The sequence below is a fragment of the Temnothorax curvispinosus genome, unplaced genomic scaffold, assembly GCF_003070985.1.
Source record: "Temnothorax curvispinosus isolate PA1 unplaced genomic scaffold, ASM307098v1 QBEX01017122.1, whole genome shotgun sequence".
NCBI lineage: Eukaryota > Metazoa > Arthropoda > Insecta > Hymenoptera > Formicidae > Temnothorax > Temnothorax curvispinosus.
The window spans coordinates 16,544-34,937 of NW_020226902.1; the positions used below are offsets into that span (position 1 = coordinate 16,544).

The following is an 18,394-nucleotide window of genomic DNA, read 5'->3' on the forward strand; positions in this document are numbered from 1 at the left end:
TGGGAATCGAAGGAAAAGATAATGAAGGAGAAGAGGAAACTAGGAAGCAAGAAAATCTTTATCGACCACGAGGAAGAGATCATCTAACGTACGAGGAAAAAGAGGTGCAAAGACTGATAAGAGAACGCGCGAGGAAAGAAAAGCTGGAAGGAAAATGGGTGAAGATAGGATGTAGGAAATTAGAAATACAAGGTGTTAACACTGTGATGGGAGGCGAGGATGCAGGGAGAGAATAATTACACGTCCTCTTTAATTGAGACGAACTTAATTTTTATTACAACTCGCGATCTCTGCTCGTGTGCGCTTCTTATACAGAACTTAACGACTACCGGAAACGAACGCGCGATGCATGCCAGAAACGGAGAAGAAAGGTTGCCAACTGTGACATGGTTGTGACGCCCGAAACGTATGAGAACGCAAAATGAACAAACTCATAAACTAAAAGTAACTAGATGAACGTAACATGTATACCATAAATACTATGCATTGACGCTAATAATTATACATATATTCTATGTTGCGCGAAAAACTGTTTTATCACAAGGAAAGAAGTACGTATGGAATGGTGAAGAAAATATGATTATAGAATGGAAGAATTTCAGGGAGGTAGGCAAGTAAAGGAAGAGCTGAAGAAGACGGATGAAGAGAAAAAGAGTGAAAAAGAAAAAAGAAAGAAACGAGAGAAGTAATAATAGTAGGAGAAAGGTTTTATTTTGAAGTGTAGCAGGTTTAGAAAGGCAGGATAAGGATTTTTGGCATTATATTATAGGTTATGATTTTATAGGATTGTGCAAGACGTGGCTAGAGCGATAGGTGGAATTCTGATAGGCATAAAGAAAAACTGGGTTAAGAGTGTGGATGAGGTAAAGACTACAATTTTAACAGACAGTGTAGTTCATACAAAGGTTAGTAGGTGAAGATGTAAAGCTGAATAGTTCAGCACATAAATGTTATCTATGGTTCCCGCGGTACTATTTTTTTTTCTCCAGCTCCTCCCTTTAATCCAGTCAAATCAGATCAAAATATAGCAAATAGAAAAAATAACCGGAAAAAGCTATAAATTGGTGGAAACTTTTATCTTGGCATACTATTAAACATACTGAAAGTCCGGACCTCTATCTGCAGGGCTCGATCCGCCATCTTGAAAAAAAGGTGCTCCAATTTAGTTTTTTCTTCATATCTCGGTAATCGTTGATCCTATCGCAATGAAGGTTATTATAAAAAATAAGGCTAATTAAATTCTCTATAAAAAAGGTTCAATACATTTTTTTCGTAACTTTAATAGTTTTTCTGTAATACACAGTTGAATGTTGAATATATGGATATTTGTATTTTGTCTCATGCTGTCATAAAAATCACACTCTCGGTGTAGAATTTGTAAGAAAAAATATAAATAGACAAAAAATATTAAATGTGTGCGTAATATTTCTCGTACATATAAAAATTTAGCAATTCTTACTATTTAAAATTGTTATACACGACTAGTACTGAGGGTAGCGTCGTCTACAAGATTCATCTGAGCCGGTTCCTGAGGTTGTGAATCTGCAGGGCTATGATCATCATCTCGATCATCATTTTCAACATCGATTACAAAGAAATCGTTCTCGTCAAGCTTCCAATGCTTGACACCTGAAACTTTCAATAATTGTACTTCATTATATGATGCGCTAAAGCCCAAGCTAAATAGTAACGTTACTAGATTTTTAGAGCCAAATTTCCGGCATAAAAAGGCAGCAACGCTGATTAAAAGTGGTAACAAGAAAGATCTTGGCTTGGTCGCTAACATAATAGCGTGCGCTATTGAAATGCATTTTTGTTCGAGCTGCTGCGATGGGCATTCTCTTCCTTTAGCTATAACGTTTTCCAGAAAAATATTGAGGGATTTTGGTATGTAGTCTTTTACATCTGTCAAAAAATCATCGCTTGAAGAATATGCAGATGTGTCGTTGATTTGTGAGCGAATATCTTCCTGAAGTATGGCTGTAGCTGTAGTGACTACTTGAAGGCGTTTTTCCTGTTCATCGACTTTCTTTTGTTCATACAAATAACTCGACAAAATTGTATATCCTTTGTTTTGGAAACATATAGTAGTAATCTTCTTATTTGTCGCTATAACAATTTCGTCACCGTATTTTTCTTTTAATTTTCTTAAGAACGGAAAAAAGTCAATGAACGGAAAGAACGCCTTCGAGTAGTCACTACAGTTGCAGCCATAATTCGGAAAGATATTCGACTTTTAATCAGCATTGCTGCTTTTTTATACCGGAAATTTGGCTTCAAAAATCTAGTGACGTTACTATTTAGCTTAAGCTTTAGCGCATTATATAATGAAGTACAATTATTGGAAGCTTTAGCTGTCAAGCATTGGAAGCTTGACGAGAACGATTTCTTCGTAATTGATGTTGAAGATCGAGATGATGATCATAGCCCTGCAGATTTACAACCTCAGAAAACGGCTCAGATGAATCTTGTAGACGACGCTACCTTCAGTACTAGTCGTGTATAACAATTTTAAATAATAAGAGTTGCGAAATTTTCATATGTACGAGAAATATCACGCACACATTTGATATTTTTTGTCTATTTATATTTTTTCTTACAAATTCTACACCGAGAGTGTGATTTTTATGACAGCGTGAGACAAAATACAAAATTTCCATATATTCAATAGTGTATTACAGAAAAACTATTAAAGATATGAAAAAAATGTATTGGACCTTTTTTATAGAGAATTTAATAAGCTTCATTTTTTATAATAACCTTCATTACGATAGAATTAACGATTACCGAGATATGAGGGAAAAACTGAATTGGAGCACTTTTTTTTTCAAGATGGCGGATCGAGCTCTGCAAATAGAGGTCCGGACTTTTAGTATGTTCAATAGTATGCCAAGATAAAGGTCTCCACCAATTTATAGCTTTTTTCCGGTTATTTATTCTATTGTTGCTAATTTGACTGGACTAATGTGCAAGTATCGCCGAGACGCCGCCGTAGTTTGATGCGTCGCACGTTAAACTTATTTTTTATTCGGGTCGTAATTTATAAGTACCTCGGTTGATTTTAGTTCCTGTTTAGTTGTTTCAAAGATTTTTTGACATGTGTCCGTCCAGTAAAATTTATCCCTTTTTAAATTACCGTACAATGGATACAGTTTCGTGGCCCGATTCTTGATAAATTTTGCGTAGTAATTTAACATTCCCAGAAAAGCTTGCAATTCCCTTTTTGTAGTTGGTGCCGGTGCTTTATCTATTGCGTCTACTCGTTCTTGCGGTGCGTGTACCCCGTGTTCGTCTATTTCCACGCCCAAATATCGAATTTTACGAACTAATAGTTCACATTTTTCTTTTTTTAATTTCAACCCGCATTCGCTCAATTTATCAAGAACTTGGCTCGTTCTCTGTACGGTTTCTTCCAGCGTTTTGCCGGTAATAATTATGTCGTCGAGGAATACACTTATGCCCGGCAATCCTGCAAAGATCTGCTCCATTTGTCTTTGGAAGAATCCCGGTGCCGAGGCTATGCCGTACGGTAACTTATTTGGTTGGAATAAACCTCTATGTGTACTTATCGTTAGTATTTGTTTTGATTCCTCGCTCACCAGTACCTGCGCGTAGGCCTCTTTCAGGTCTATTTTTGAAAAGAAAACTCCCCCCCCCTGTAAATTCGCAATAAGGTGTTCAATACGGGGTAATGGGTGTCTATCAATTAACAATTTCGGATTTACGGTTACCTTGTAATCGCCGCATATTCTTAGACTGCCATCGCTTTTTACAACCGGTACGATTGGCGTCCCCCATTCGCTAGTTTCTACCGGTGAGAGAACTCCCTCTCCCACTAATCTGTCGATTTCCGCGCTTACCTTGTCCTTTAACGCAAAGGGTAGCGTTTGCGGTTTTATACGTTGGTACCGCTTTGACTCTCATTTTAATCACAAATTTTGATTTCGTATAAGGTAAATAGCCCGATTATGGAACAAATTCAGTAGAGGTTTCAGATGTTATTCAAATTTAAATTAATAAAGACATTAATGTGAAAATTTTTTATCGAATTCTGTAAGCCAACTCTTCCAAAAATCGAAACAATTTTTAAAATCTCAAATCGACCATTTATAAGCTAAATATCAATAAAAACTGAAGCAGCTAATATGTATTATAAGTATTTTGGCACAGCATCTGCGTGCTTGACCCAATGTTTGGAACATCTTGTCCCGATTCTGGAACAAGCTTGACCCAATGTTTGGAACATCTTGTCGGGTGACCTCCTTGTGGACACGTAACGATTCGACACCGCTTGATTAGACACGCACTATTGGACACGTAACTATTTAACACCGCACGATTCGACACCGCACGATTAGATACCGCACGATTGGACACCGCATGATTCGACACCGCACAATTCGACGCGAACATTGCACAATTCGACACCGCATAATTCGACACCGCACTTTTCGACACGCACGATTCGACACCGCACTTTTCGACACGCACGATTCGACACAGCACGATTCGTCACCGCACGATTTGACACCGCACGATTCGACACGCACAATTCGACACCGCACGATTCGACACGCTCGATTCGACACCGCACGATTCGACACCGCACGATTCGACACCGCACGATTCGACACCGCACGATTCGACACCGCACGATTAGAAGCGAGAGCTGATATAAAAAATTAGAGAGTAACAGAACTCGCAAAGAAAGATAACAAATAAAAAACTATTACGTTTTTTTTAATTGTATTTATTTTTAATTTTATATATCATCATATACATAGTGTCATATATATAGTGTCTCACGCGAGTTCCACGCTGCCTACCGGCGGAGGTGGATGCGGGAGGGGGGCCGAAGGCCCCCCTTGCACCCCCGCATGTGTGTGTGTGTGTGTATGCATATAACATCTACAATTTAATATAGTCAGGATAAGCTAATAAAATAATCTATTAATTTATTTTGACTATTCTTCGGCCCCCCTCCCCCGCACCCTCCCCGCCGGTAGGCAGCGTGGAACTCGCTTTACAACTTAAAGTACATGCTAAGTTGTAAAGCGAAATTATAAAGTACATGCATGGGGAGGGGGATGCAGGGGAGCAAAATCCCCCCGCCCACGCATGTACTTAAACGAGCTTGTAAAGCGCGTCATGAACCCATGTGGCACCTCTTTTCGCGTGGAAAGTGTATGCGCGTGAACTATTTTGGCATATAGGAAAATAATTTAGATATATATGCATTATATGCAACGTAATTGGAGAAGTTGTTAGACCGATTCTTACAATTCTAACAATATAAATTATTTACTGAAAAAGAAAATTAAAAACAGAAAAGGAAATAAAATATTTATAATTGTATTTTGTTTTTTCCTATTAGTTTTGATAATTTGTACAAAATTAACAATAATAGAAAATAGAAATACCGAAGATTACGTAAAAGTTTGAAAACAAATAACAAATACTGTCCTTTCATTATCACGCATGTGTCAAAAAGGTTTGATTATTTTTTATTCGTGCGCGTATATTTTGAAAAAGGCTTCATCTAACTCTAACTTAACAGATTACTACTTACGCGGTGCTACTAATCTACAAAAATTAAATTGTGTTGTCTAGGGATTTTTGTACCACCGTTATCTCCTCTACTTTTTCGGGAAACTGTCGTGTAACCGATTTTAACATTTAAAAAATCGATAGTTATTGCGAATGCCGCAAAATGGTAGGCGATTTTTATGTTAATCTCGACTCCTTCTACCTTTCGACAAGCGTTGGGTAGTGCTTGAGACTATGTATATGATGACACTATGTATATGATGATATATAAAATTAAAAATAAACACAATTAAAAAAAACGTAATAGTTTTTTATTTAATATCTTTCTTTGCGAGTTCTGTTACTCTCTAATTTTTTATATCAGCTCTCGCTTCTAATCGTGCGGTGTCGAATCGTGCGGTGTCGAATCGAGCGTGTCAAATCGTGCGGTGTCGAATTGTGCGTGACGAATCGTGTGGTGTCGAATCGTGCGGTGCCGAATCGTGCGGTGTCGAATCATGCGGTGTCCAATCGTGCGGTGTCCAATCGTGCAGTGTTGAATCATGCGGTGTCGAATCGTGCGGTGTTCAATAGTTACGTGTCCAAAAGTGCGTGTCTAATCAAGCGGTGTCGAACCGTTACGTGTCCAAACGGGATACGCCCATCTTGTCCCGATTCTGGAACAAGCTTGATCCAGTTTGGAACATCTTGTCCCGACTCTGGAACAAGCTTGACCCAATGTTTGGAACATCTTATCCCGATTATGGAACAAGCATTTGCGTAAGAACGTCTGAACGTCTTTTTGAGGTTATCTTTCGTTTACGTGTTACTTTCTAACAAAATTTTGCATTACAATGTACTTACTTGCTGTGAAATAATGAAAAAAGTATACTCGAATAAAAATGCACAATAAAAATCGTGTTTGTTTTAATAATACGATAAAAAACTTATGCCAAAATCTAGGACCATCAAGCGAGCATACAAAGGCCGGAACTGGGGAACGCTCTCATTCAGCGTTCCATAATACGGCAATTGAAAAAATAAAAGTTCCTAAAAGGGAACATCTATTTAATAAATAAAAAACTATCAAACTTACAAAAAAATGATAAAAATTAGAATCTACGATTCTTAATATTCAAACTATTAAATACAGATTTGCAAATTTATGTGTATTTAATAGTTTATACCAAATTGCGAGCTGTACCAAATCAGCTGCTTTGCTTTGAATAGGAGTCAATTTTCACGGGTGTGGAGACGAACATCTCTAAAAAATTTTATTTACACTTAAATATTTATAGCAACAGTACTTAGTTCTAGATAATTATACACTTGAAGACTTGTACATAATAACGCAATTTTTTTTGTTTATTTTTGTTTTTAAATATAAATTTTATGAGTTTTTTTTTTAAAGTGTTCCACAACCGGTTTTGTTCCACAAATCGGGCCGTTTACCTTAGTTCCCTAGTCCCGGCGAGAATAAATTCGCGAATACTTAGTGAAGAGCTGTCCTACCATTTTTTGAATTTTCCCCTTTTCTTTCGTCTGTTGTTTTATTTGTTTTAATTCCGTTATTTTTTGTTCGGACTGCTCTATCCCTAGCGGCCACAACCCTAATTTATGTAACCAATTGCGCCCGAGTAGGGGTTTTCCGGTCTTCCCTATCACGTATAGTTTTTTCGTCGTTTTAATTTTACCGTATTCACGCTTACATCTCTTAACATTCCTATCGGTTCGCTCCCTTCACCCCCGTAATAACTTAGTGTTGTATCCGAGGCGACTAATGGTGTCTCCGCAAAATTATCCTTGTACTCCTTTTCGCTTATCAATGAGACATCCGGGCCGCCGTCGACCTCCATGTTCAACTCTCGCCCTTCTACCTTAACCCATAGAAATTGTGGTTTTACTCTAATTGAATTACATTTACTCTCGATTTCTTTCTAACCGAAAACAAATCTGCATACCATTCCGACTCCGGCTCGGACTCGCTCGATTCTTTGCTTTGCTGCATCTTCTTGACCGGGTTTTTCTCGTGTTGCGTCCGCTCCTTGCAATTGTGTAGACCGGGAGCCCGTAACACTAAATTTGTGTCAAATCTTATTCATCGGGAAACCCTATATATTTGATAGAGTACAACCTTCTAATATTGAAAAGTCATTTCTTACAACTGATGGGTGGGACAACCCCTGCGGGGGAGTGAAAAAAAAGCAGAGAATATGTCAAATTTTATTCACCTTGAAACTTATTTGCTAGTTAGTTTTTAATAAATAATTTATGAAAAAACGTTTCTTACACCTAGCAAGCGGGACAAAATTGTTTTTACAGGTTGTAAACAATGTAATATTTTACGAGAGATGTCAAATATTAGGGGAGACCGGGGCTAAGCCGACAGCGGGGCGAACTTGACACTAGGCTTTTTGCCAATTTAAATCTATTGTAGAAACTTGCCTTTGCTACTGTAAATGCGTCTTTATGTGCCAGTATTATCAACGGAATTTGGTAACATTCTGAGTTATAGTGTAATTTTTAACGCGACATAAGTGTTTTTGATAGTGAAAAGTAATTTTTCTGATTTCTCGAAAATGTCTATTCTTTCATCGAGCTTTACTCTTGCGAATCTACCGCTAAGTGATTTTGATGGAAAATTCGATGCTTTATACGAATCCGATAATAATTTTTGCATATTTTCAAAATTTATATATTTTTGGAGTAACAAAAGTAAAAAACGACGTTCGGGGCTAAGTCGACACGACGCCACTGGGGCAAAGACGACACTAACCTAAAGTGACATTATCGCAAAAAAGGTCACTGTTTCGTCCGATTCCAATGACGATTTAAGGAACATCTGTTGCGTGTGTTCGGAAAACATTTCATTAGCTTGTAATAACAAACAATGCATCTTATGCAACCGTATGGCTCATGACGAATGTGTGCGCACATCTGATCGCGAGTTTACGTGTATAAATTGTTTTTCAGACAGTTCAAAAAAAGATAATTAAAAGTTTAATCTTTTTTTTTCTCATTATTTTAAATAATTGTTTACTTTATTCTGACTTTGTGTTTCTAATACACAATGTCTTTTTATTTGATAAACAATGTATTTTTATTTTTAAACAATAAAAAAATAAGTTCCAGATCAAATTGTGTCGATCAAACAAAGTGTTGAGTTTGCCCCGGCGAGGTGTCGAGTTCGCCCTATCATTTTTCAATTCGAAAATTTGTCTTCGCGTCACTTTTCCTTTCCTGGCGGCAAAACAAAGCGACGTACAGCAAAACTTCCTGAATCAATTTTGTACCTGAAGAAACACTCTTTAAATATATATCATTGAATTTGCCTAAAAATTTTAATTAAATATTAAAAATTGCCTTTGAAAAAATAGCGTCGGCTTAGCCCCGGTTTTCCCTATTCACTTTGAAATTTATATGAGAGGTAAGTTTGAACTATAAATAATACAAAAAAAAATTCTTACGGCTTGAACGCGGACCAAACGAGTTCTTACACTGCTTTGAAACTAAAAATTAAGGTAGGCGTCTCGCTACGTGCTAGTCATGTGACTGTTTGTAGGTTTTCACCAGTTTTCACGTTCAGAAATATATTTCAGGCAATTTTTGCTGACGGAAAAATAATTTTATGAATTATGGTGTAAAATTTCATACGTGACAAAGTATGTTACTTTTTCCAAATTATGTGATTTTTCTCATTTGACTCCGTTTTGATCAGCTGATCATGCGAGTCGTCGAGAAAGGTTATCATCTTCTTTTCGATTAAATTTTGACAATTACTGAGAAAGGGTTTCAAAACGCATGACAGGAGTGTCAATCACTATCCAATTCGGCTAAGAAAGACGAGCCCCATAACCTGCAACTACAGTGATTAGCCAGCGGCGTTGCCAAGTCTTCCCAACCTCACCTCGACCAAAAAATGTCTGCTCGATTACCGCATTTTCACTAAAATAAACTAAAAAATTAGCAGCGAAATCTCCGGTAACCTATATATTTTATGGTTGCATCGGATTCTTCGAAATCTAATGTACAAAAAGCAATGTTTTTTTCTTACTTCATCTAATCGAAAAATACGAAAATATGTGATTGAAACCGTGATAGAGCCTTCTTTTCTGTATGAAGTAATGCAAAATTTGTGATTTTCGAGATCGATTTTCTAGAGTAAATAGTCGGTAAGGAGCCACAGAAAAAATCGACTGCAAAGCTGATCATATAATTTGATATAAAATCCAAAATCGAAAACTTTATCTAATACATGCCCTGACGAGACGACTACCTTAAGAGCGCCCACAACGCTCTTTTGCTGCAGTGCGCACACAGTAATTTTTCTTTAATGTAGTATGTTATATAAATGTATATAAATGTATGTATATAAATCGGGTTTGACAGTTACGAACATGCAAAATAGATGGACAATAAAATGTGGAATAATTTTTCATTGTATATTATTTATTCTTTTTATTAAAGTAATACGTATAATATATAAAATTAAATATTCTGAATCTCATCGTCACTGTCTGAATCCTCAGAGGAGGAGTTCAAATTTATATCTGAATAATTTAATTCTAAGTCGTCCATAGAATGACCGATTTCATCGTCATCCATTTCCAATAAAAAATTTATTCAGACTTTTTGTAATGTCACCGAGTTGAACATTGACACCTCAATTGTAGCGTTCGAAGAGTATGTATGTAAAATTTACGGTTATTGTAAACTGAAATGTATTAATGAAGCGAGAGTCGCGGCTTTTTGTAAAACTTACAAATTAAGTGATAAAGAGAACATTTTCAAAATGACGAAAAAAACTTTGATGGGTCAGTGCTACCTCCTAGCAAAGCAGAATTAAAACAACACATTCTGAGATCCATCTATATCGCAAATATTTGGCGAAACGCGCACAGACAACAGATAAATCATCTCATGATGGAAGACTTTGGTTGGAAATTAGAGGAGGACACATGCTCCTTCAAATGGTTTGAAGGCGATCAAATGCCAATAAGTATCGACGACATTGTTGTGGAGAATCCAAATGAAGAAAATAAAGGTATTGTATTGTTATTTAAAATTGATTCCTCTACAATTCTTAGCAAATATTCATGAATTATGTAATTTCAATCAGAGGAATTATGTAAGATCAATCAGAGGAAATGGATGACGATGAAATTGGTCATTCTATGGACGACTTAGAATTAAATTATTCAGATATAAATTTGAACTCCTCCTCTGAGGATTCAGACAGTGACGATGAGATTCAGAATATTTGATTTTGTACATTATACGTATTACTTTAATAAAAAGAATGAATATTATACAATGAAAAATTATTCCACATTTTATTGTCCATCTATTTTGCATGTTCGTAACTGACAAACCCGATTTATATACTAACATACTACATTAAAGGAAAATTACCGTGTGCGCATTGCAGCAAAAGAGCGTCGTGGGCGCTCTTAATTTTTAGTTTCAAAGCAGTGTAAGAATTCGTTTGGTCCGCGTTCACCCGTAAAAAATTTTTTTTTGTATTATTTACAGTTCAAACTTACCTCTCATCAAAGTGAATAATATTTTACATCACCCTCGTGAAATATTACATTGTTTACAACCTGTAAGAACAATTTTGTCCTGCTTGCCAAGTGTAAGAAACGTTTTTTCATAAATTATCTATTAAAAACTAACTAGCAAACAAGTTTCAAGATGAATAAGATTTGACAAGGACACGTTCAAAAATTACATGTTTGTTATAATTTTCTGCATCTATGTACCGCTGACCGATTTCGCCAATATCATGTACCTTTCTTACTCGATTAAAACAACTAATTCTATTAATATGGCGGTGAATAAGATTTGACAGAAATTTTGTCGCGGGTTCCCGGTCTATTGGCTTGTAGATGTCCCCGTGCTCCGCATCCGTTGCAGGTCCATTCTCGATACCAACAATCGTCCCTCACATGGCCTGGTTTTCCACAGCAGAAGCATCGCGGTCTTGTCGTAGGCCCCCTTGACGGCCCTGATGTCGATGGGCGATACTGTTGATTGCGTTGAGTTGGTGACCGTAGCTGTCTATAACGCTTCATACGCGCATTCCTCGGATTTTCTCGCTACCCCCCGTGGTTCCTACCGTGTGTTTGTAAACGGTCGATCTTTGTTTTCTCTTCCTTGTTCGAGTTGTTATTCTCTTCTTCGGCTTCAACCTTGAATTTGTCTGCCGTTTTTTGTGCTTCTTCGATGGTTGTTGCTGTTCCAATCGCTGAGTCAACCGTGAGCGCCGTCATTCGGAATAGGGCAATTTTAATATCCTTATTCCGGATTCCGCTAAGCAGTTGGTCATTTATTGCTTCATCTTCTGATGCAAATTTACATTCGGTCGCTAGGTTCCGTAGTATGGCCACGTATTGTGCCACTGATTCCTTCTCCGCTTGTATCCGTTCCCGGAACCTCGATCGAAGCACTGTCACATTGGCTTTTGGTTTTATGTATTCGTTTACCTTTTTTATGATTTCCGCTAGCGTTACGTCTTTCGGTTTAGCTGGTGCGCATACCTTCCATACTACCGCGTAGGCCTCTGCGTCGATTTTCGTTAGAAAGATCGCCCTTTGTTTATTTGCATCTGTTATGCCTTTTGCTTCGAAATAGAACTCTACCCATTTTACGAATTGTTCCCAATCGTCAACTTCAATTTTGAAATCGAGTTGCGTTGAGTATTCCATTTCCGGCTCGTCTTCGGTTTCGTCTTTGGTTTCGTCTTCGTTCGATTTTTCTTCCTCGTTGGCCTCTTGTTCGGTCTGTACCGCTATTCTCAATATTCGGCGCAGTTCGTCTAACTTGCTGACTTCGTTCGCCGGAATTCCTCTGCTCCGCAGCTCCCTAAATACTTCTTCCTTACGTAGCTTATGTATCCAGACCAGTCCGCTTTTCGTCTCGTCCGATTCCGCTATTCACCCTTACACGCGTCTGCGATTATAATGATTTTAGCCTCGTCGCCATCTGCTCTGTATCTTCCTCGTTCAAGCGGGGGAAGGTATCGATCGAGATCGGGTGTGGGCTAGAGTATTTATTTGACTGACTGACTCGTTACATCGAAGTGCCGGCGTTGCTCCGGCTCTCCCCACTCTCTGCACTCTCCCATCCGTGCTCTCACACATGTACATACACCACACCTTTAGAAAGCTATATATGATTCGATTGTTTAGTTATAAAAAACTATAATTTTTGTGGAAATTACAATCAATCAAGCGAGCAATGCAGAAAAAAACTCACTTCTTATAAATAATTAAGATGATTAAGATTCAGGAAGAGTTTATTTAGAAAAAAGTATGGATAAAAATATAGACAATTATATGAAAAAAAAGAATTAAAAAATGATTTAAATATGATTTATGTTAGTAACGAGAAAAAATAACATAAAGATAGACGCTCTAAAAAATGCATTACCATAATGGAATTTTAAGTAAAATGTTTTACTTTTTGTTTGCGAACAATTTATATAATATATATATATTTATATTTGTGTTGATATAATGTATCAGTGTCATTCTTGAGATATTGTTAATGTCTTCATCTGCACTGCTTTCCTACTATTTTATGTTTATTATTAGACATGTAGGGGAAACCGGGGCACCATGAGCCACGGGGTACTATGGGTCATTGACTGTTTAGGGTAATCCAGAATGTTCAGGTCAATTCAACTATAGTGTCATGTGACAGTTATTTCGTTGCTCATACTTCGTATCTAGGTGGCAGTCATCAAAGTCGCCGTAGTCTCGAGACGCACGTGACATAAATGGTTTTCGTGATGCGTAAATAATTTTTTAACTGTTTAGAAATGTTTTAATATTGTTTTTGTAGTAAAATATACACGCACTAAAAATTAGGTGTAACTTTCTAGCATATTTTGTCATTTTACTATACTACAGATAATCATATATTATTTATTTTTTTTTATTACGTTTCACCGTTTTCTATATTAAGTGCATTTGGTCCAGCATGGGACATTCGGGAAGAATGTTATTTCCGGGGCTCCTCAATTTGAAAGGTGTATTTGATAGATCTTTCGCTGAGAAAAAAGGCTGCATTCAGCGGACTCAACAGTTGAGACATCTGCTTTTGATGGATCAAACTCCGCTGTGAATTCTCCACTGAATAATCCGCTCGCGAAATCGCTACTTACAAAGATGGCTGCGTCCAGACCAGTATTATTTTGTAAACAAAAGCGAATACATTAAGTTTGCCAGTTCAGTGTTCAGTTGTGCAAATTATAAAACTTGTAGTGTGTATATATATATATATATATATATATATATTTTTTTTTTTTGACAAAATGGAATTAATGGCAATATTAATACCGTTATTTATGGATGACAGAATACCTATACACAATTTTAAAAATATCATACAAAATTTAATAGAACCCAGTAACTATATAAACTTTATGGCCAGTTTACAATGAGTCGTTAGTCGTTAGTCAGATGTCGGAAGAGAGTCAAAAAAAGTCATAAACGTGTCATAAGGCGATCGGAAGTCTGTAATCGGCAATCATAAGCGATTGGCCAAATGCCATCTCTTACGATCTCCGATTACAGGCCTTCGATTGGTTACAATACGCTTATAACTATTTCTTCCGACATCTGACTAACGACTAATGACTCATTGTAGACTGGCCATTAGACATCGTGCCCCAATAAAACGTCGTAATCTATACTATTATGAAAGAATAATTCCGAGGTTTACGCACGATCAATTCAAGGAAATGTTCAGGATGGATAGAGCAACTTGTGAAGTAAGTGAGTGTATAAATGAAATTATTAACAAAATTAGTTAATGCGTAAACAATTTAGTATTATATGAGTTTACATCCATGCTCTTAAGTTTGTACAGGATAATGTATGTAAGTACATATTTTATATCAGTGGTTTATCAATTGTTATATATCTTGTTTATTTAATTACAGAACTTATCAATTGTTATTGGACAACATCTTGTACAACATACAGATGAATATGCGCCACTCCGAAAGAAAGTGTTATTTACAATATGGTTATTAAGCAGACCAGTAACTTTTCTAGCAGCAGGAGATAGATTTAATATACCAACAAGTTCAGGTCATAATATTTTTAAAGAAATTGTTGGTGTACTTGTCGACTTGATGCCACAGTACATACAATAGCCAAATGGTGTTTATAAAAACATGTGTATGGATGTAAGTATAAAATTATTATATATTAAAACTATTTGCAGAGAACAAGAAATCTGATCTGAATATTTTTGAGCATTTAATCAATGTTTTTCTTTAATCAATGCTTTTTTTTATCTTGTAGGTATTCGAGCAGAGATCAAATGGATTTCCGGGAGTCATAGGAGCAATTGATTGTTGTCACATTCCCTGCAAACAACCAAAAGACAATGCTCATGACTACTACAACAGAAAATGATTTTATTCAATTATACTACAAGGTACTACGTTTACCAAATGTATAAAATCTATTAACACATTTATTTAGAGAATCAGTTTTTATTGAATTAACTACTTTTTATTACAAGCATTTGTGATCATCATACAAAGTTTATTGATTGCTTTATTGGTCTACCTGGAAGAATGCATAATGCACGCGTATTTAGAAATAGTCCAATCTATCAACGCATCATAAATGAAAGAAATCCATTATTGCTACCTGAAGAACACATAATTGGTGATTCTGCGTACCCACTAATGATGAATTTGATGACACCGTTTAGAGACACAGGACATTTATCTGTAGCTCAATCACGATACAATACCAAACTCAGTTCAATTTGATTAGTAATTGAGCGAGCATTTGGACTTTTAAAAACAAAATTTTGACGATTAAAATATTTGGATATTAAGGATATTGATCTGGGAAAACAAATAATTGCTGCAGCCTGTGTATTGCACAATTTTATTTAAAACAAAATGGATGAATATGATATCAATGACGCCATTGAGGAAATACCAAATGAAGAAATTCTAAGCACAGATACAGAAAACGCAAGGTGCCCACAGATGATTGCTATTCAAAAACGCGAACAGATTATGCGTGTGTTATCAGATAATAACTAAAAACTAAAAATGTTACAAACATACCTATATTATACATATATACCTACATATGTTTATATTCTTTAAATTTGTATCAATAAAATATATATTTATTTTTAATAAACAACTCTGTATATTGTACTTTGGTTTCATTTATATGTCTATATGTCTATAGATTGGACTTTGGTATTGTACTTTGGTTTTATCCATATAAAGGAAAAATGGGGATAATACTTTCATGGAATATGGTTTGCGCCTTAATACCGTACCCTTTTTGCCTTCTTCATCTGAAGATGGACTTGCTGGACTTTTTAATGGCTGTGAATCATCCGGATTTGAACAATTTTTAACATTATTGAATCATAAGAATCATACGCAGATTTTGAATCTATCGAAGACTGTCTTGAGTCTGTTGAGGGTAATATAGAGCATCTTGAGAGTGATCTCTGATCTCTTGAAGGCAGTGTGGAATTTTCCGAAGGCGTAAAAGATTTTTTAAAAGAAGCAGTTGAATCTTTTGATAAGGAATTACAATCATAGTGCGGTTTTGTCAAATCTCTTGATGGTACACTGATCAAATCATAATTATCAGACGATACTGAATCCCGTTGTTTAGGTGTTTGTTCTGAGTTCTGATAGAAAAAGTTAATAAAATTAGTTTATTTTTTTTATTTTTCTATATAAATATTATACAGTTTCTTAGATTTCTTATACGAATTTTGGAACAATTCTCAAAAAAAGAATAAAATTATTTGTACAAATATGACAAAAATCTATGCAAGTTTTGATATATATAAATTCTAAAAAAATCTTGAGATTTCTCTTTTTTTTATAAAAACTTATGTACAACTAAATAAATTTCAATTTTACCTCAAAACTTTTCCTAAGTTCAAAATATGAAAAACTGAGAAAATTCTGAGAACTTCAACTCGCACAAAAAATCTTAGAATATTTTGCATCAGAAAAGTGTCTTCTATATTCATATATTTTCTTACTGGCTGAAATATACATTGCATAGATGACAATGTTGGTCCGATATTCATTGTTTTATCATCAAAGAATATGTTTTCAAATGTTTCAAAAAACTCCCAGGTTATTCTTCCTCGGCTACTTGATTTTTGATTGTCTTTGATTGTTCGGTATGTTTTTTTCATATTCCTCATTTTTCTATCCAAAATATCTACTGTCACATTATAATTGTGTTTTCTAAATTCGTTCACCATTTCAGTCTACAAGGATTTTTTTTTTACTTTGGGATCTCTAAATTTTTCTTTGCGTTCTTGGTATAAATGCAATAAGAGTTTTGTATTTTGGTTGTTCCAGTAAAAATTTTCTTTGTTAGCATCTGCAAATAAAAGAACAATAAGTATTTTAGTAGTTATTTTAATCATTTATTTAAAAAAAAACATGTATTGTAAAGAGTTAAAACATTTAGCATTAATATAATAAAAAATTAAGTGGCTGAAGGGTCAAAGCATATAACATGGTGTAGCCATATACGACAGTCATAGACGTAAGTAAAGCACAAACTTTGGTATATTCTCTGACAGTCAGAATATTCCAAAGCTTGTGCGCTACTTACGTCTACGATTATGACTGTTATGTGCTAAATCCTGAAGGAGAATGGAAAAGCTGGGAACATTTCGAAACATTTAAAAATAGTTATATTTCATTATAATAACAGCAAATGATATATTACCTGTTGTTTCATTTTCCGTCGTTGCTACAGCAGTCTCTTCACTGACTTGTGTATCACAATTATTGAAAAAGATCTCCATTAAATTTGGATCTGCAATAAAGCAAATTTAAAAATCAAATACAATTTATAAAATTATATTACCTGCATTTTAAGGCATGTTTCATTATTATTGGCAGTACTGAAAATTAATACGTTCACGTTACGTATACTATAGATTTTTAAGTACAGCCAGTAATAACAGAATAAAAAATTAATATTTTTCCTAATAATTCCAGTATTTCATGCAAATATATTACAAGAAGAGAGGTTAGTTAAAATTATAAGGTTATAAAAAATTATAAATTAGGTATAACTCTTTTATTCTTAACTTACTTGATGCAAGACGGTTATGAAACTCTGCACTTTCTATTACGCGGTAAAATTTATTTTTGTATTCGTATACTTTTTCAATAAAAGTATCTCCTTTTTCACTACAAGTCGCCATGACTTGATGTTGAGCCATGATGTTGATTGGTAACACTTTCCGCTCAGGTAGCGAGGTAGCATAAGTAAAAACCGCTACTAAATATGGCGTCCGCTCCCTCAACTTGTTGGCATGTAGCGACTGAGCGGAACGTCATTCAGCGGAAAATCTAGTAATGTCAATGCCATTTGCCGCAAACCACAATGCGCTACGATGCATAGTTTTCGAGATATCGATTTTTAAATGTAATGATAGCAACATTGGGTAATTGTGTACATGGAGGTGGTCATCCTTGGATGACCTTGAGATATTTTAGAATGTTGTCAAGGTTATCCTCCTAAATGACCTTCAGAAGGTTTCAGCCCGCGCTCGTTGTTTATTCAAAAATTATTAACAAAAAAAAGTTGAAAAATGTAGCAGTTATTTTGAGTATTAAAAAGCATAAATGACTAATATATATGTGGAAATAGTACATGTATAAACAAAGGAAAGTCTTTTAAAGCAGTGAATGGAAATTTTAAAGCAGTGGAGAGTCCACGCATGTACTTTGAAGACACACTATGTGTCTAGTTTAACAAAATAGTGGAGCCCCCCGCAGGGGGGCTGAACCTACTGCCTCCACGCATACACTTTTCACACGAGACGAGTTGTC

General features: G+C 35.5%; 4 protein-coding genes across 4 annotated transcripts; all 4 read right to left on the minus strand.

Annotated features, from left to right (window-relative positions):
- Positions 1 to 1,471: 1,471 nt before the first annotated feature.
- LOC112467273 (uncharacterized protein K02A2.6-like) lies at positions 1,472 to 7,534 on the minus strand. Its single transcript, XM_025035821.1, has 5 exons — positions 7,469 to 7,534; positions 7,221 to 7,403; positions 3,732 to 3,866; positions 3,137 to 3,656; positions 1,472 to 1,629 (listed from the first exon to the last, which is right to left on the minus strand). The coding sequence occupies exons 1-5, from the start codon at positions 7,532 to 7,534 to the stop codon at positions 1,472 to 1,474; spliced, it is 1,062 nt and encodes a 353-aa protein (XP_024891589.1).
- On the minus strand, positions 6,135 to 12,773 carry LOC112467276. The gene is made up of 2 exons (XM_025035824.1): positions 11,258 to 12,773; positions 6,135 to 7,637 (listed from the first exon to the last, which is right to left on the minus strand). The coding sequence occupies exon 1, from the start codon at positions 12,231 to 12,233 to the stop codon at positions 11,625 to 11,627; it is 609 nt and encodes a 202-aa protein (XP_024891592.1). The 5' UTR covers positions 12,234 to 12,773; the 3' UTR covers positions 6,135 to 7,637; positions 11,258 to 11,624.
- A 2,904-nt stretch (positions 12,774 to 15,677) lies between these two features.
- Positions 15,678 to 16,818, minus strand: LOC112467274. Its single transcript, XM_025035822.1, has 2 exons — positions 16,576 to 16,818; positions 15,678 to 16,212 (listed from the first exon to the last, which is right to left on the minus strand). Exons 1-2 carry the CDS (start codon positions 16,801 to 16,803, stop codon positions 15,892 to 15,894), a joined length of 549 nt encoding a protein of 182 aa, XP_024891590.1. The 5' UTR covers positions 16,804 to 16,818; the 3' UTR covers positions 15,678 to 15,891.
- Positions 16,803 to 17,965, minus strand: LOC112467275. Its single transcript, XM_025035823.1, has 3 exons — positions 17,652 to 17,965; positions 17,280 to 17,369; positions 16,803 to 16,925 (listed from the first exon to the last, which is right to left on the minus strand). The coding sequence occupies exons 1-3, from the start codon at positions 17,779 to 17,781 to the stop codon at positions 16,810 to 16,812; spliced, it is 336 nt and encodes a 111-aa protein (XP_024891591.1). The 5' UTR covers positions 17,782 to 17,965; the 3' UTR covers positions 16,803 to 16,809.
- Positions 17,966 to 18,394: the final 429 nt, after the last annotated feature.